This window comes from Mauremys mutica, chromosome 3 (assembly GCF_020497125.1).
Source record: "Mauremys mutica isolate MM-2020 ecotype Southern chromosome 3, ASM2049712v1, whole genome shotgun sequence".
NCBI classification, from domain to species: Eukaryota; Metazoa; Chordata; order Testudines; family Geoemydidae; genus Mauremys; species Mauremys mutica.
Window position 1 is genome coordinate 17,526,889 of NC_059074.1, and position 19,712 is coordinate 17,546,600.

At 43.9% G+C, this 19,712-nt stretch overlaps 1 protein-coding gene across 3 annotated transcripts in view; it reads right to left on the reverse strand.

The window, feature by feature from the left end:
* Nucleotides 1–1,612: 1,612 nt before the first annotated feature.
* LOC123365855 (24-hydroxycholesterol 7-alpha-hydroxylase-like) overlaps nucleotides 1,613–19,712 on the reverse strand; it is a 48,999-nt gene continuing 30,899 nt past the window's right edge. For 2 of the 3 annotated variants that reach the window (XR_006577793.1, XR_006577792.1), the window contains exons 8-13: nucleotides 18,461–18,594; nucleotides 17,539–17,634; nucleotides 15,178–15,266; nucleotides 14,171–14,368; nucleotides 5,710–5,797; nucleotides 4,122–4,153 (exon numbers count right to left, since the gene is read on the reverse strand). Coding sequence is in view for 1 of the 3 variants with exons in the window: in XM_045008840.1 (XP_044864775.1) it covers nucleotides 4,082–4,153; nucleotides 5,710–5,797; nucleotides 15,178–15,266; nucleotides 17,539–17,634; nucleotides 18,461–18,594 (479 nt within the window). In the remaining 2 variants the exon portion in view is untranslated. Of the gene's footprint in view, nucleotides 4,154–5,709; nucleotides 5,798–14,170; nucleotides 14,369–15,177; nucleotides 15,267–17,538; nucleotides 17,635–18,460; nucleotides 18,595–19,712 lie in introns of all 3 variants that reach the window. The other variant, XM_045008840.1, reaches the window with a different exon arrangement.

Here is a 19,712-nt window from a genome sequence, read left to right on the forward strand (position 1 = left end):
AAGAAACAATGAGCACAAGTGCATAGATGCAACTAGTGTCCCAGCTCTCTCTACATTCCTTCTCAAGTGCCACATGGCTGGTACAGGCAATAAAGTAAATAAAGCGCTACAGCTTTGGTGCCTGTGCCATTGAGAAAAACAGCCACAGAAAATATTAGGCAAAAGGGAGGCCAAAAATCAACAGGCAGAGGACATTTACTGTTAGAATGACTAAAAGGGAAAGAGTTAAAAACCATTTATATTGCTTGTTACGTGCAAACAGTGTGTTTCGTGTTGTACCGAACACAGATATGGTCTCTGCCCAGAGGGCCTCACAATCTAACCTTATGCCCCCATTGCAGACAGTTGGACTCCACATAAATGTAGGAATGTGCCCATACAGTTCCCTTGGCAACTTCAGGGCCTAAATTATACAACCAAGACAGATTAAATTAGCACAATGTGCCTGACAAGATCCCACTAATGTGATACAGTTATTGCACACTGCTTTATACATCAGACTATTTAGCAATTCTCAGGTTAGTTACAATACTGATAGTACAATTAAGGCTCAGCTAGTACTTTGCTACTTAACCCCTATTTGCAATCACTCAAACCTTTGAGAACAAATAGAAACTCTCATAGGACAAAACCTCTCATATCTGATGTTAGCGCAGAGGTTGTTTTTAGAGGGTTTGAAGAAAAGCATGTGTAGATCTCACAGGCCTAGACATCAAGTGAAGTTTAAAAAATAAACAATCCGGGCGTGTGTTGTGCAGGTTTGAAGTTGACACCCGAAGGTATCCCAGCTCTCGAGGCAGATCGGAACTCATCTGCATATATTTTTAAATGTTCATATGCTACCAGTCAGCTCTGTGTTCTTGGGGAACCAGGGCACAGTATCCAGCCTGTCTGACTCACAAAAGACCCCCCTCCCCAGCCTCTGCTTGAACCAAAACCGATCAGAAGAAAGACTTACAAAAAGCAATGAAAAGGCAGTGGGAGACACATCTAAACCCCTCCGGACAAAGGTGATAGGACAAAGGTGATAGGATTAAGGCAACTCCCGTAACCTCATTTGCACTGAAGATGGGACAGGGAGGCTTCTCATTAGCATACAGAATGGAGAACAGAGATTCCAAGGCAAGAACCGCACTGAACTCTGGGACCAGAAAAGCAGGGAAGCACTGCATCATGGGGGATCTCTGCTCCAGATGTTAATGAACCTAGGCCTGCACACACCTAGCTCAGTAGTTATCAGACCAATTCTAGTAATAAATCCTTGATTGGTATCCAAAATACTGAAGCTGCCTAATTACCTTGTGAGCTCCCTCGAAGGAACACCACCCATAGCCAGGAATGACCAGTTCCTATTGTCTATCCTGAGCAAAACAACTTTAGTATACTCCCTTGAGTCATCAGTTTACCCATAAACAAATCTAGTGTTCTCCCTTGAACCACTGTTATTTCCCTACAAAAACCCCTACCCACGCTCAAGTACGTGTTCTGATGCCTGGATCCAAAATCTGCATCAGTTCCATTGGGACCTCATCTTCTCCTGACTGATCGTGCTGGGGGCTCTGCCTGTCTCCAGCCCTCCGGACCGTCAGCTACCACCACCACCCACCACCTGGGAACCCCGACTGGTTCAAGCTTCCCGGAGTGGTGAGAACCCAACTCTCTCTCTCTTGTATTTTTTTCTACTCTAGGTATCACTTTCTAATCCTGACTTGTGGGATCAGGTATCGCTTTCTAACCCTGATTTGTGGGATCAGGTATTGTTTTCTAAACCTGACTTTTGTAATCAGATTTAAGCTAGATTTAATACTGTAACTGTTTTGGTTGTTTGGCTTCCCTTGTATGGTTATTACCTGGCAATAAATAACTTTTATGGTTAAGCTGGTTGCTTCCCTCCCTCCCTCTCTGTTGTGTGTTATTGGCTTCCCCCTTTGCTCTGCAGCAACACTCCTCTTACCTAAGCTGAAGATCCCTGTAGCGCCCAAAAATCCCGTGGGGTTTTCTCATCAAGTGGGTTACTACCAGAACGATTGTAACGTCAAACTGGGGATAGGGACATGCTGAACCTGTGGCATAGGAGGGTGGCAGCTTGAAAGTGCTGCTTGATCCAGCCTTCCGGGTCCAGGGGCATATAAAGGGTCAGCTTGGGAGTGTTGATTGACCTGGTCCACTCAGCTGCACTCTGTTAATCTGTGTGTGTGTGTTCATCTGATTCTGGGGCTGGAGGAACCCAGCCCTGGGGAACCTAGGTCCTGCAGGATAGCTCCAGTGGGAGGGAACTTGCAGAAGGGAGAAGTAGAGCTCCATATGAGAACACACGTGACACAAGCAGTGCATTGATAGAATTACAGAAACCCCCTCCACCCCTGCAGACAAGTAACCCTAATAAATGAGCATACCCCAAAGTAACAGGCAAATCTGGTAACACATAACTCTGCTGCTGCAAAAAATATGTTCATAGCACATAGTGTCATTACTGCTCATTAGGGATTACTGGTGTATCAAGTGTGATGTTGCCCTTTTGGGGGGGAAAACCATGAGAGTGTTTATTTTAAAGCAACAGGAAAGACATTTTCCATGCTCACGATTGCAAAATACCAGAACAGATTTTGCTCAAACTTTCAAAAATTAAAAATATATAAAGACACATACTTTTAGGCAGTGACCACACATGAAAATATCAGCTCTAAAAGTAAGTGTTTCAGAACCACTTAAGCAACTAAAAACAGGAGGTGAGAGAGTGGAAACTGTCTTGCAGATGTAACTATAATGAACACAACTAGAGACCACTATAATATACCACTACCAAAATCACTAGCCAACCATGTGGCTAGCTTGCAACACTGTCAGATCCATAAACCAAGCGAGATAAGATCTGGTCATCAATTTAGTGCATCATGCTACAGCTGTTATATATTTTTTTCCTATGGAACTTTATTCTGTAGTTCTTAGTGTTTTAAAATGTCCCTTTTGGGGGCAAATATTTGTAAAAGTGATCAGTAGTCTTTACTTAAAACTAAAGATATACAAACAAGGCTATTATCTGACAGCAGTTAAAATTGTGTATATTCCAAAAGACATTTTTAATTTGTTGAACTGCTTCCTCAAACAGTGCTTCATTCCAGATTTTCTTTTTAGGGTTAGATATTTTTAGATTTGTGCAACAGCCAAAAAAGGTTGGGATCTCACATACTGTAAATCATTAAAAGAAAGCAAAAAAGTCTTCTAGACCTTAGACAAAGTTTTCTTGCAAATTCCTGCAAAGTATAAAATGGAAAACAAACATCATGGCAAGGCTTTCATTGGACTATAAGGTAGGGGGCAATTCTGAATCCCTGGAGCAACCAAACTTCAAGAAAAGTCAGTAGAAGTTTTGGCTGCACCAAGGGTGCAGGATCACTTTCACTTTTCATACATTTCATTTACAATCATTTAGCCTTCGTTTAGACACAGGTCAGCTCCTCCTCTGGTGTAAATCAGGAACGTTCCAGCAAAGACAGAGGAGTTATGCTGATTTACACCAGCTGAGGATTTGATCCAGAGGGCCCAATTCACTATTGTCCTGCACTTTGTGTATTCATTTACACCAGTGCAAAGTATTACTGTTCTGACCTGCTAACGCTTACCAGCCACTTTGCACTGGTCTAAGTGAACATGCAGCACAAGTGTGAATTGGGCCAACAGGACCTGATTTTCAAAGAGCTCCCAGCACAGCCTCCCACTTGGTGCCCCAAAGTAATAGTGAGCATAATGAATCTGGCCCCTAAACGCCTGACTTGTGGGTGCAGCCAGCAAGTTAGATAGCTACACACTGCCAATCATTGCACCCACAAATTGCAGATGCATAAAGGAAGGCTGGGTTTTAAATACCGTGTCCTAGACACACAGGCCCAGGTGCTTAGATACCACAGTGTTGGGCATGATATAAAAACTACTCAGAGTACATACAGCATTTGAAACTATTTAAACAACTGCTTATGGCACTGACTACATTTGGGCACACAGGACATGCCAAAGTGAAACAGAGCAACGGTCCCTCACAGACAGCGGCTGGCAAAGGAACCAGAATTAGTCAAGTCAGCTTTCATTGCCGGAGTTTATACTGAACCCGGCATGCTCCCACGGGCTGCTGTGTCCCCACTAAATGGAGAAGGCTCTGCAAAAAGATAGAAAAGCAGTAGAAAGACATGGTAAATATGCACCTGGGTTGGTTTGGTGAACACAGCCCTGGTCTCAGTTTGCTTTGACATTAATGTTATGAGCATCGTTTCTTAGAGATTTGCTTTGCCTTGTTACAGACTTGAGAACCAATATTAAGGCCAATTCTTACTCCCACTGAAGCCGATCGGAGTTGTCGTTGTCTTCAGCGGGCCCAGATTTTGGCTCCCATGTTTCATTTTAGGTCAGAATTGGTTCTAATACAGTATGAAGCATGAACTCTGAGGGACTCAATTTGCTTTCAGTGGCATGATGGCCTGTGGTGGCCGACAGACGGTGCAATTCTCTCCCGTGGGAGTACAGACACTGGTGCTGTTCCAGTCATGAAGCGGGAGCTGCTGGCTGAGATACTGTGGCCATGCCCCTTCCCCTGGCTGCCCTACCCATTTTGAGGGCTGTGCTGACCACAAACCGTATCCTGGGTGGACTTTCCACCACTGGGGAGCAACAGCCAGGTTCTTCCACCAGAACCAAGGAGTGCCGGTCCTCTGATATGCCAGCCTAACGGGCAACTCCTATCAATCCTGGGCCATTGCAAGCTCCCACCTCTTCTCCTGGTGTTAAATACCTCACTTACGGCGGCTTGGATATAAAGGCAAGTGGCACATTTGGGTCGTAGCAGGCGTATGTGTTTGTTATGCAGAGCACCATGTTTGCGAAGGGGAATGCTAGCCAACAAGCCAGGTGGGGAGGAATGCAGACACGGACAAGGAACAGCTGCAGCCAGTGCCGCTCTTAGCCAGTCACTCACTAGCAAGGGATATTTCAGGCTCAATAATTAGTGGTCCTGCTGTGCCATCGGATGCCCTGGGGGGGGCTGAGTACCGGGATGCACAGGCTGCTCCCAACATGCAGCATCCTGCGCCCTGTTTGAGAGTGCGGAGACACAGGGCCCCTGTGGAGAGGGAGTAGCCTCTAGGGGAACCAGGACTCTGTACATTGAACTTCTTGCCCATTCTGCGGGGGAGAGCAATCCCTTCACCTCCTGATGGAATGAGAAAGAATGTGAATTCTTTGGTACTGATATATCGACTTACATCTGGTCCTTCTCCCTCTGCCACGTGAGTGCAAAGGCAATGGAGAAACAGACCCTTGGAGTTTCCAGTCCCTTACCTGGAAATCACCTTTGAGCACGTAACGTAGCAAGGGTCCAGCCCATCCGGCATGGATAAGATTATGTATGAAGCGACAGTCAGAAGACATTTCTATATCCTCTACCTTGTGCTAAGTACCAGGACATAGGCGAACAGCACAAAGTCATTAAATAAGACGCTATGATGAGGTTTAGCCATCTATCTAGGGGCCAAAATGTGCTCCTCTCAGCTGCACTGCTGTAAATCCAGAGTAGCGCCATTGGCTTCAATGGCGTTACTCTGGATTTACACAGCTAGAAGTGAGGGAAGAATTTGCCCCTTACATATTTTACAAACAACATTACAGTTGAGAGGAAAGAAATAGGGTTTAGAGATTTGGATTAAACATACAAGTATTTACCTCCTTTGGTACTGGGTCCAAAAGAATAAATTCGTATTTGTAAAGGAACAAAATGACTAGCATGTGAACCTCCATTATAGCAAGCCACCTAAAAAAGGCAAAGGAGAAAACAGTCGTTTATCTGGCATGACCACCCCATATTAGCAGAAAAAACACACAATCCCTTTTGTACACTTTAGAGTCCATCACCTGTCTCTGCATTCAAGCAGCAAAGAGTCCCGTGGCACCTTATAGACTAACAGACGTATTGGAGCATGAGCTTTCGTGGGTGAGTACCCGCTTCGTCGGATTCATGTGCATACAAGTTTACCTCCAACAGAAAAAGATGCTGATGATCTTTTAGCAGGTAAAGGGTATGACTGTTGTAGCTTCCCCTTCCTATCTGTGAAACGCTAAAACTACTGCACTGTGGTCCTCAACTCCGCTGCTACGAGAGTTTGTTTTAAAAATAGGGTCTGTATGCTCATTTGTAGGGCCCTACCAAATTCACAGTCCATTTTGGTCAATTTCACAGTCATAGGGTTTTTAAATGAGTCCATTTCATGTTTTCAGATGTTTACATCTGAAATTTCACAGTGATGTAACCGTGGGGGGTCCTGATCCAAAAGGGGATCATGGAGTGGAGGGGGTGTTGCAAAGCTGTTGTAGGGGGGTCACGGGATTGCCACCTTCACCGATACAGAGGCAGCAGTGGTAGTGACCCAAGCAGTGGAAGACACAATAAAGATAACTGGATATGGAAGCTGTGGCATGTACATGATCCTGGAGGGGGTACCTGATAAAAACGTTTCGTCTGCATGAAGTGCCGCCTGATAGAGCTGATGGAAGAAAAGATTCGAGGATTGGAGATGCAGGTGGAAACTCTGGTTGAGTTTAGAAGGGAGTTTGAGTGGATGATGGAGCAAAGACATGAGGAGTCTGAAGGGAAAAGCTCAGACTTGCAGATGGAAGCAGGCCCAAAGAACTCTGAGGAGAGACTGCTGGGTGAGGAAAGTGGACAGTGGAAGCATGTGACTAAGAGAACCAGGCAGAGGAAAAGACAGGCCAGTGAAGGAGAAATAGAGCTCAGGAACAGGTTTGCAGAGTTGGAAAATTAAGAAGGGGCACAGGAGGTGGTCGCTGAAGGTGAGAGGGCAAGGAAGAAGAGAAGAGCAGCTAGTCCTATAAGAAGAGGCGAAGAGTCAATGGAGAGATCAACACCAAACATGAACCCCAGGAGGATATGGGATGGGTTGTGGAGGATTGCAAGGGTGAATAGGAATCAAGAGGACTTGCAGCCAGAAGGAACAGAGGACAGACCAGAGAATCGCACTGTCACCAGGAAAAAGCAGGTCTACATGATTGGGGACTCCTTACTGAGAAGAACAGACAGGCCTGTAACCAGAGCTGATCCGGAGAACAGAAGGGTGTGCTGTCTGCCAGGTGCTAAGATACGGGATGTGGACCTGAGGCTGAAGAGGAGTCTAACAGGAGCGGGAAAGAATCCACTGATTGTCCTTCATGTGGGAACGAATGATATGGCTAGATTCTCACTGGAATGTATCAAGGGAGACTATGCCAGGCTGGGGAAGACACTTAAGGAAATCAAGGCTCAGATGATCTTCAGTGGGATTCTGCCTGTTCCTAGAGAAGGACAACAAAGGTATGACAAGATTATGATGATCAACAGATGGCTCAGGCAGTGGTGCTTTGGGATGTATGGCCACTGGGAGGCATTCATGGACAGAGAACTGTTCTCTCGGGATGGACTTCACCTGAATAGGGAGGGAAATAGACTTCTAGGATGGAGGCTGGCACAACTGATTAAGAGAGTTTTAAACTAGGAATTGGGGGGAGATGGTTGGGAGATGTCCAGGTAATCTCCACGCCGGATTTTAACATTGAGAGGGAAGAAAACGAAGTAAGAAAGGATACAGTCGTGGGTAGGAGAATGGACATATGCAGGAAGGGTAGTGTAGATACCAATCTAATAGGTGATACTGGTGGTAGAATGTCTGGGCCTAATCGGGTAAAGAATGTGAGTGAAGCCACACAGCAAGAATTAAGATGTTTGTACATTAATGCGAGGAGCTTAGGTAACAAAATGGAGGAACTAGAGTTACTGGTGCAGGAAGTTAAACTGGATATTATAGGAATAACAGAAACAGGGTGGAATAATAGTCATGACTGGAGTACAGGTATTGAAGGGTATGTTCTGTTTGGGAAAGACAGAAATAAAGGCAAAGGTGGTGGAGTAGCATTGTATGTCAATGATGAGGTTAACTGTAAAGAAATAAGAAGGGATGGAATGGATAAGACAGAGTCTGTCTGGGCAAAAATCACATTGGAGAAGAAAGCTACTAGAGCCTCCCCTGAGATAGTGCTTAAGGTGTGCTACAGACCACCGGGATCTGATTTGGATATGGATAGAGAGCTTTTTAATGTTTTTAATGACGTAAATACTAATAGGAATTGTGTGATCATGGGAGACTTTAACTTCCCAGATATAGACTGGAGGACAGGTGCTAGTAATAATAATAGGGCTCAGATTTTCCTAGATGCGATAGCTGATGGATTCCTTCACCAAGTAGTTGCTGAACCAACAAGAGGGGATGCCATTTTAGATTTGGTTTTGGTGAGTAGTGAGGACCTCATAGAAGAAATGGTTGTAGGGGGACAACCTTGGTTCGAGCAATCATGAGCTAATTCAGTTTAAACTAAATGGAAGGATAAACAAAAACAGATTTGTGACTAGGGTTTTTTATTTCAAAAGGGCTAACTTTAAACAATTAAGGAAATTAGTTAGAGAAGTGGATTGGACTGAAGAACTTGTGGATCTAAAGGTGGAGGAGGCCTGGAATTACTTCAAGTCAAAGTTGCCGAAACTATCAGAAGCCTGCATCCCAAGAAAGAGGAAAAAATTCATAAGCAGGAGTTGTAGACCAAGCTGGATGAGCAAGCATCTCAGAGAGGTGATTAAGAAAAAGCAGAAAGCCTACAAGGAGTGGAAGATGGGAGGGATTAGCAAGGAAAGCTACCTTATTGAGGTCAGAACATGTAGGGATGAAGTGAGAAAGGCCAAAAGCAGAGTTGTAGAGTTGGACCTTGCAAAGGGAATTAAAACCAATAGTAAAAGGTTCTATAGCCATATAAATAAGAAGAAAACAAAGAAAGAAGGAGTGGGACCGCTAAACACTGAGGATGGAGTAAAGGTTAAGGATAATCTAGGCATGGCCCAATATCTAAACAAATACTTTGCCTCAGTCTTTAATGAGGAGCTTACAGATAATGGTAGGATGACAAATGGGAGTGAGGATATGGAGGTAGATATTACTACATCCGAGGTAGAAGCCAAACTTGAATGGCTTAATGGGACTAAATCGGAGGGCCCAGATAATCTTCAAAGAATATTAAAGGAACTGGCACATGAAATTGCAAGCCCAATAGCAAGAATTTTTAATGAATCAGTAAACTTAGGGGTTGTACCGTATGACTGGAGAATTGCTAACATAGTTCCTATCTTTAAGAAAGGGGAAAAAGATGATCCAGGCAACTACAGGCCTGTTAGTTTGATATCTGTAGTATGCAAGGTCTTGGAAAAAATTTTGAAGGAGAAAGTAGTTAAGGACATCGAGGTCAATGGTAACCGGGACAAATTACAACATGGTTTTACAAAAGGTAGATCGTGCCAAACCAACCTGATCTCCTTCTTTGAGAAGGTAACAGATTTTTTAGACAAAGGAAACGCAGTGGATCTAATTTACTTCCATTTCAGTAAGGCATCTGATATGGTTCCACATGGGGAATTATCAGGGGCGGCTCTAGGTATTTTGCCGCCCCAAGCACGGCAGGCAGGCTGCCTTCGGCAGTTTGCCTGCGGGAGGTCCCCGGTCCCGCGGATTTGGCGGCACGCCTGTGCGGGACCAGCAGACCCTCTGCAGGCATGCCGCCGAAGGCAACCTACCTGCAGCCCACGCGGCGACCGGAAGAGCGCCCCCCATGGCTTGCCACCCCAGGCACGAGCTTGGCATGCTGGTGCCTGGAGCCGCCCCTGGGAATTATTAGCTAAATGGGAAAAGATGGGGATCAATATGAAAACTGAAAGGTGGATAAGGAACTGGTTAAGAGGGAGACTACAATGAGTCATACTGAAAGGTGAACTATCAGGCTGGAGGGAGGTTACTAGTGGAGTTCCTCAGGGATCGGGTTTGGGACTAATCTTATTTAATCTTTTTATTACTGACCTTGGCACAAAAAGTGGGAATGTGCTAATAAAGTTTGCGGATGACACAAAGCTGGGAGTTATTGCCAATACAGAGAAGGACCGGGATATCATACAGGAAGATCTGGATGACCTTGTAAACTGGAGTAATAGTAATAGGATGAAATTGAATAGTGAAAAGTGCAAGGTCATGCATTTAGGGATTAATAACAAAAATTATTGTTATAAGCTGGGGATGCATCAGTTGGAAGTACCAGAGGAGGAGAAGGACCTCGGAGTATTGGTTGATCACGGGATGACTATGAGCTGCCAATGTGATATGGCCGTGAAAAAAGCTAATGCGGTCTTGGGATGTATCAAGCGAGGTATTTCCAGTAGAGATAAGGTGTTAGAACCATTATACAAGGCACTGGTGAGACCTCATCTGGAATATTGTGTGCAGTTCTGGTCTCCCATGTTGACGAAGGATGAATTCAAACTGGAACAGGTACAGAGAAGGGCTACTAGAATGATCCGAGGAATGGAAATCCTGTCATATAAAAGGAGACTCAAAGAGCTTGGCTTGTTTAGCCTAACCAAAAGAAGGCTGAGGGGAGAGATGATTGCTCTCTACAAATATATCAGAAGAATAAATACCAGGGAGGGAGAGGACTTATTTAAGTTCAGTACCAATGTGGACACAAGAACAAATGGATATAAACTGGCCATCAGGAAGTTTAGACTTGAAATTAGACGAAGGTTTCTAACCATCAGAGGAGTGAAGTTCTGGAACTGCCTTCCAAGTGGAGCAGACATATCTGGCTTCAAGACTAAGCTTGATAAGTTTATGGAGGGGATGGTATAATGGGATATCCTAATTTTGGCAATTAATTGGTCTTTGATGATTAGCGATAAATATGCCCTATGGCTTGAGATGGGATATTAGATGGGGTGGGATCTGAGTTACTACAGAGAATTCTTTCCTGGGTGTCTGGCTGGTGAGTCTTGTCCACATGCTCAGGGTTTAGCTGATTGCCATATTTGGGGTCAGGAAGGAATTTTCCTCCAGGGCAGATTGGCAGAGGCCCTGGAGGTTTTTCGCCTTCCTCTGCAGCATAGGGCAAGGGTCACTTGCTGGAGGATTCTCTGCACCTTGAAGTCTTTAACCCATGATCTGAGGACTTCAATGGCTCAGACACAGGTTTGATACAGGAGTGGGTGGGTGAGGTTCTGTGGCCTGCATTGTGCAGGAGGTCAGACTAGATGATCATAATGCTCCCTTCTGACCTTAAAGTCTATGATTCTATGATCTCCCCCCGTGCAGGGGAAGAGGAAGTCCCGTCCCTCCCCAGCCTGGCTGGGACTAGCAGCTGGAACTCAGTGCAGTAGGAGCGCCCACCCTGCCCCTGCCCCTCTCTCTCCCTCTCCCCTCCAATAGCTAGATTTCCTGGGGGAGGTCTGATTTCACAGTCCGTGACACTTTTTTCATGGCTGTGAATTTGTTAGGGCCCTACTCATTTGGCAGCATATGCCTTTATTCTCCTCTCACATTGGTGTGGGCCAGGAGGAACCACACTGTAGCGAGAGGTGAATGACCTAGAAAAATACTACTTGGGTACTGTGACACAGAAGGTTGCACAGTACAGCTGGGAGCCTGACAACAGAGTAACCACGAGAACGCAGCTGATTAGTTAGCATGTCAGTATCGAAACCTGGTGAGAGGTATGAACAGTTAGATCCGTTCCCATGTGCCCTAACAATCGCTGAGCTCTCCATTAGTCAGTCTGGAGAGGACTTCAGACAGCCTCAGTCTTGGCTGTTGTGTTTTCCTCTCCATGGAGCTGTACAAGAATTTTCTCTACCCACTCAGGCCCAGTTCACATTTGAGCCAAGTCAATGGGACAATTCACGTTAGGCACATTTGTAAGACCTTGCTGAATCAGGGTCTCATGTAATAATACTTTGCTCTTATAGCACGCTTATCAGTAGATCTCAAAGCATTTTACAGAGGAGATCAGTATCATTATCCCCATTTTACAGATGGGGAAACTGAGGCACAGAGCGGTGAAGTGACTTGCCTAACATCACCTAGCAGGCCAGTGTCAGAGACAGGAATAGTATCCAAATCCCCTGAGTCCCAGTTCAGTGCCTTCTCCAGTAGGCCACACTGCTGTGAAGAGACACCAAAGTAGTTCTGTAACTGCGTGGGCTGGATCCTGCAAAGTGTTGAGCATCCCCCTCAACTCCCACTGACTTCTTCCAGGTTGTACTCAGCACCTCACAGGATCGGGCCCCAGAGCGATTTTCCTCTGAGAATTCTGCACAGAGTTCACTCCTTCCTGTTTTTACATAGTGACAATATGTGCTTAGTAAAGACTATCAGATGTTCTATGTTTCTTGTGTTACCCTGGATTTAAAGGGTGCGTGTACCTCAGAATGTGATTGAGCCAATTGCAACTATATTATGTGCATTCAGCCACCATGAACTAATAAGCTAGAACACCGCATAGGTAAGGGTTAATTTGAATAAAGCAGGGCTTCTGAAGGCAAGGTCAAAACAAGCTGCAAGCTTGCAGACTCTGCTAATCAGAATGGGAGGAGCGGAGAGAAAGAATCAACGATTTGAGATTGAAAGGGAATAAGTGGACAAGAACCTTGGAGTGTGGGTGCCTTTGACATAGAAGCTTATTATATCTAAGACTGTAAGGAATGTTTGTTGATAAGTAGTTTATTGATATTAGGAGATGTGATGACTTAGTTGGGGTCACTATGATCTGTGTGTTTTGTAAACTTTAGTCATAAAAAGGACTAGATAATAGAGTGTATTTTGGAGCAGTCCTCTGAAGCCATCCTGAGTGACATTCTTCCCGACACCTTACTCCCCAGCGGGGAAACAATTGGCCATCGCGGAACTGCTGTAATTACTCAATACTGTCCCATATTTTAGGTAAATATTTGGGATGTTCTAAACCTATTGCTTGTGGCTGTGTGTGCTTAAATATAATAAATTGTTGTTTTAGATAAGAGCATGCTTACTTGTGTTAATCTTTCATCAGCCAGAGCACTGTGTTCCCATTGATTTATTCCTGGCACCGCCTGGAGTGAAACAGTTAAGTGACCAGTGCTGTGGGTTCTGAAAACCCTGGGTAACACTTAGACTAATATTAACTATTTGTAACCTGGTAGTGCCTCAGGGCCCCAGTCATGGGCCAGGACCCCATTGCGCTAGGCGCTGTACAAGCCCAGAACAAAACAGTGGTCCCTCCCCCAAAGAGCTTGCAATTTAAGTAGAAGACAAGACACAACAGAGACATGGGGAGTACAAAGAAACAAAGAGAAATGCTGACCAGTACTGGTAGGCAGCTGGTGTGCTGAGACACACTGACTCAGTTGTTGTCATTTTTTAATAGACATCACAGCAAAGGAGTTAGGAGAACAATGAGGTGGCTGTGTGGGTGTTTATGAAGAGCTCCTCTCACATGTGAACAGCCTGGGAGAAAGCACAATGGTGCTCGTTTGACAGTTTAACAAGTGGGCTATTTTCATTTATGTTCATATTGGAATTTCATTTGAGGTTGGACTTCTATAATGTGGGAAGACAGAAAAACTATAAACACATCATTAAACTATAAAATGCCAGTGTCAAATTAAATGAAGATTCGCTTTAGCTTGAGTTATTTTCCTGCCTCTGCCACCTACTGACTGTGACATGGAACAGCTTTTCAGGACCCTTTTGCTCATCTGCAAAATGGGGATAATGTTACACACCTTGGAATGTGCTTTCAGATATGTGGATAAAAATATGTAAATATTACCTGTTATTTCACAGCAAGCACAGCCATTATTACATTGTGAGCAAATGCACCCTGCATTCACGCCCTACACACTATTGTAGTAATCTTTGTAAAAAATATGCCTTGAAAACTAATAATTCACTGGTCAATAATATCATGGTGAAATGTATGTACAGTAGAACCTCAGAGTTACAAATACCAGAGTTAAAAACTGACCAGTCAACCACACACCTCATTTGGAACCGGAAGAATGCAATCAAGCAGCAGCAGAGACCCCCCCAAAAAAAAAAAAAAAAGCAAATACAGTACAGTACTAAATGTAAATTACAAAAAAAAAAAGGAAATCAGCATTTTTCTTCTGCATAGTAAAGTTTCAAAGCTATATTAAGTCAACGTTCAGTTGTAAACTTTTGAAAGAATCATTTAACGTTTTGTTCAGAGTTATGAACAACAATTAATCACCATCCTCTTTATAACAACCTTTTACCTATTTGAAGCTCATCATCATCAAACGGTGGGCACGTGGCTCCCTGGGACGGGAGGGTTGTCCCGTGAATGGGGGGCGGGGGACAGCGTGGAACCAAGAAGTGGGCATGAAGGAGGTCTGAAGGCTTGCTGAAGGAGTGAAAGGGGATGTGATGGAGATGACATCTGTGCCATGGAACAAGGCATCGTTTTACAGGGCCTTGAAGGCAAGTACAAGAAATTTAAACTTAGGGCTGGTCTACACTAAGGGGAAAAATCGATATAAGATACGCAACTTCAGCTTCGTGAATAATGTAGCTGAAGTCGAAGTATCTTATATCGATCACTTACCCGTCCTCACGACGCGGGATCGATCTCCGGGGCTCTCCATATCGACGCCGCCACCGCCGTTCGCGGCGGTGGAGTTCCGGAATCGATATAAGGGCGTTCGGGGATCGATATATCGCGTCTAGATGAGACGCGATATATCGATCCCTGAAAAATCGATCGCTACCCGCCGATACGGCGGGTAGTGTAGACGTAGCCCCAGAGGAGCCAGTCACTAGATTCAATGAGGGTTGTGATATGATTGGACTGATGGGCAAGGAACCTAGTTGATCATGAGGAATGAGAGAAGAGGTTTAGACTGCAGAAACATTCCTTAGATCAATGACAGAATGTATGACCACCACAATCCCACGCACATAGACTAACATGCCCTGTAATTGAAATAACCTTCCACTGATGAAAAGATGCTGGGAGAGCAGCAGAACTCGGCTGACTTCTGTCTCCCAAGATGCAGAGCCCCGAAAATGTTGGTCTCAGACTCTGCTTTTATCTCACAGCTAACTCTACCTTTCCTATGTGTGCAACTTCTTATCACCAACTCTGGCAAGGCTCAAAGAGTGCTGAACTACTGATCACTGACCAATGTCAATATATCTGGAGACAAAGTAAGAAGAGCCCCACAGCGAGGAAGCTGTTCTCTGCGGGGTTTAGGAATAAATAAACCCCAGCTGTTTCACTGACCTTCCTGGACACTGATGCTTCCCTCCTCCAAATGCCACGAAGCCGTCCAAGAAAGCATTCTTCTCTAAATTTGCCTCTTTCCAACGATCCTGTGGGAAGAAAACATTTTTTCCCAAATCAGCCTTGTATAAATAAGCTTAACATTATTTTTCCAGGCTAAAAATGACCTGGGACAGCTAATCCTGGCATATAAAGCTCCCTTCAACCTGTTAAGATTACTTGGCCACTGTGTTGCTAGCATATGGATTTGTAAACAAGGTAATTTAGTCAAGCCCATTTCAAGACAGGAATTTAGGCCCAGATTTCCAAAGATATTTAGGCCCCTAAAGGAGCAGGTAGGTGCCTAGTAGGATTTAGGCACCTAACTGCCTTTAAAAGTCTGGTCCTTACCCCACAGAAGCAAGCTGATTCAGAGTCTGTCCTTAGTTCTCCCTGAATTGCAAGGTCCTACCAGGCAATGCAAATTGAATTATTCATCGCATCTTTCAGACAAGCTGTGTCCCAAGAAGTTTTGCAGAGAAAAATAACACACTTACTGACCAACACACTTAACAGAGTCCAGCCAAGAGGAGGGCAAGGATAATGAGCCCAAATAAAAGTAGTGTTTGAGTGAGTGAGCATTAGGTGCTCACTAGGTAAATCAAGGTACTGACTGACAGAGACAGAAGTTGGAAAAAAAAACCAAAACAGCCATATAGCTTAGCATTCAAGGGTGGGGGTGTTCTTAAGGTGAAACTTGGTAGCATCAAGACATCCTAACAAGTGACGAGATGTCTCTGAAGTAACAGACCCAGGCAATCCAATGTGGAAGCTTCTCTGGTGAAGACAGCTAGGTTCCATATGTATGAACAACAAACTGTTGTTTTTTTTCTGGAGTAGGTGGAGGGGCTTAACACAATAGTTGAGGTCACCAGGCGAAATAAATAAAGCTAAACTGGATAGCACTCCCACAGACACTGAGGTCTGAGACCACAGATAGGATGATTATGGAACTATAGGGTAAAAATCTATAGATCCACTCAATCTAGTCAGCCTCAACAAGAAGTCTGTATTTGTTAAGGGCAAAATAGCCTGAGGTGGACCATACCTCCAGATGTAATTGCTGGACCATACCTCCAGATGTAATCCCTGTAAGGGAGACACTGACATAGACCGTCCTGGCTGGTGACTATACATCGAAGAACTTGGCCTAAGATATCTGTAATGCAGGTGAGGGGAACAGGGTGCAAGGCTGCCTTCAGGAATGCTAGTACCAGCATTATAATAACGGTGAGGGCTGCTGAGAAGAAAGCTGGAGAGTTCCCACTAATATTCCATGTGAGAAGTTACGCCAGTGAAAGCAGACACAATGGAATCAAGAACAGCGCCTGGCAGAGAAATGAAGGCTGGTGATCTTCCTGGGGATCCTTCTAGTGACCAACACAGGAGAAGAGAGGAGGCCAGTAGTCGCAACCAAGTGATGTGTGAAGACTTTTGGATTCAAGGCACACACGAATGCCTTCTGTGATGATAGGAAAGTGCTTGGATTTGATAGATTCCATGTCATCAGAGAGGGTAATGGTTCAAACCTGACTTGTGGTTTGTTAAGAAGGCCTTCATGTAGAAAAGATTTGCTAGAGGGAAAGCTTGTGGTTAAGTAAATCTTTCACGTCTTCAAAAAGAGGTAAAATGGCTCTGCCACAGAAGATGCCTCTTCTAAGAATCATGGACCAGAGCTCTCTGTACGTTCAAAAGCTTGTCTCTCTCACCAACAGAAGTTGGTCCAATGAAAGATACTACCTCACCCACCTTGTCTCTCTCATATTGGTGATGGGCAGTGGTCACAGCACACCAGCAGCCGAATTGATGCAAGTGCTTTGTAGGTATCATGGCAAAGGAGAGTTTTGAGGAGGGACTTGAAGCCAATGCAGATGGGTTAAATACATAGAGATAAGATATAAAACAGACGTCAAGTGGAGGAATGCTCTGAGCCTGGTCTGAAGCCCAGTGAAGCCAATGGGAGTTTTTTAATTGACTGACTTCAATGGGCTTTGGATCAAGTCCTATATGTATTTGCAATTTACCAGCAAGATACAATTTGCTACTTCAGAGTGGCAGTGATTACACAAAAATATATTAAACATAACTATGTTCTTGAACTGGAGGATCTTACTCATTCCAGCAGGTCCCTCTTCTTTGTGCATGCTTTCTTCCCCTATAAATACTAGGGCATTAACCCTTATAGTGGGTATCCTAGGGGGAGGATAAATATCCTGCTGAAAGCAACCTTAAAGGAAGATGTACGCAATATGTTTTAGATCTAATTACATGCAAAAAGGAGAAAAAGAGAGCAAAATAAATACATCAAATGAGGCAACTTACAGGTCTGAATGTTTCAGGGTCTGGAAAGTATTTTGGATTCCTGTGCACCCAATATGGAGACAACATCAGCATGTCACCTGCAGGGATGGTGAAAGTCTAAAAGCAAGAGAAAAAATTCTGAAGCAAAGAAATAGAAAATTGCAAGTTCTGTCTTCTCCCAAAACATACTATTATGAATGCTGCTGGTTCACCAAGAACAGAATGAAAGACCTTGCTAGAGAGGAAGTGCAGCTGGTAAAGCACTCTTGTGTGTATTAAGGGTGTGATGCAAGGGGAAAATGGGTTTGCACCTTTTTTTTGTTGTTGCTGCTTCTTTATTAAATATAAGAAAGGCCCGAAGTGGTTTTTTAACGTTAGATGTAACAGGAATGTTAAATCTGGTCTTTCCTGGCTCTTGCTGAAGGACTGTATTCAGAAGTGGATTGTAAACTCTAGGTAATCCTCTCATTAAGAGCTTGATCCAAAACCTAGTGAAATCCATAGAAACACTCCTGTTGAAGTCAAATGACCTTTGGATTATGTCCTAAATGAGTGGTAATGCCAGTTCTTTAACCAAGATAGCTTTTCTCCCAAATGTTTCTTTAGGAGATTCCTCACTCCTTCTCTCACAATGCACTGAGAAAGAAGAGCTAGAGGAAGAAAAGTATAGTTCAGTCCTCCAACAGCTGATGGGACTTTGACCATCTGTTTGCTGGACCCTGCCCTGGTGGTGCCTGTCCTGTATAGCATCAGTGCAGCATTCCCCAGCTCCTTCAATCAGAAAGTGAAGGTGGGGGTGGGGAGCAAAATCATTCTTAAACAGCTGATTTAAATAAAGTTTGGGGTTCCACGTGCCTAATTTATTATGTCCAGATACATTTGGGATGGTGACTTCTAGAAGGGTTACAATGAACTATGACAGCCACGTAAAAACAAACCTCACCTGAATTTTTATTGGATTCACCACTTTCTTAGTGATTGCACCTGGAGACCTTAGCCGTATGGCTTCCAAAGTGCACCATTTAATTAAGAGAAGCTTCTTAAGGTCGTCTTCAGATATTTCAATATTCTCTTTACCTGTTGCATTATAAGAAAAAATATTGTATGGATAAGACAGTAAGAAGTACAAGATTTCACATGCGTTATGAGATTTCATCATGCACTGAACCGTTTTGCTTGAGGACTTCTGGTAGAGTGCCTCTAGAATTTTCAGTGTTGTCTAGAATGCATTCCTCAAACAGTTTAACGTGATTTTATATTCTGGTTGGCTAAGGCACTTTGATATTGATATTTAGCATGTAAGGGTTTTAAATATATCTGGTCAATAAGTTTCAAACTTGTAATAGCTCAACAAAAACTTGGTAAAATGTTGATGAAAAATGGTAATTTTTGAAGTGTATGTAAAATTTTGACCAGTTCTAGTTTTAAACCATGTTAAATGATGTGTGTAGACGGATACTGGGACCTAGTGGATAAAGCACTGAACTGGGCCTCAGGAGACCTTGGTTCTATTCCTGGCTCGGCAATTGGCCCACTGGGTGACATTCGGCAAGTCACTTCACCACTCTGTGCCTCAGTTTCCCTACCTGCAAAATAGGGAGAATGACACTGACCCCTCCTTTGTAAAGCGCTTTGAGATCTGCTGATAAAAAGTGTTATAGAAGGTATTATTGCTGTGTGGACTCTCACTGAACCTATTTTTAAAACCCATCTAAATTCACAGAACCTTTAATTTGTTACATTTCTTACTGCCTAACCACATGACCTTGTTATCAGTGTGTTTCTGCTCCCCTACTCATTTATTGTATCTGAGTTATGACCCTGACTTGCTGTGTCACACTGAATTTAGATGGCACGTTCTTTGGGGCAGCAGCTTTGACTTGTTCTGTGAAGCATCCAAGCACAATTTTGGGCACTAAAAATACTAATTAAGCACTTCAGTCCCCACCCTGTTCTTTATTTGATTTCCTTAGGTTTGTTGTATGTTCATAAAGTCCATTTTAAGACAGTAGGTACTTGAGTAAGTTTATAGATCTTACTTTTACGTACTATGTTAGGCTCACTGACTCTCAGGACAGTTTTAAAAATGTAAGCAGTTTACAAGGTGCCTATTGAAGGCAACGAAGGAATGACAACACGAGATGACAAAACATCTAAAAAGGAAAGGCAGCCAGATCAAATGCACAGCAAGGTAA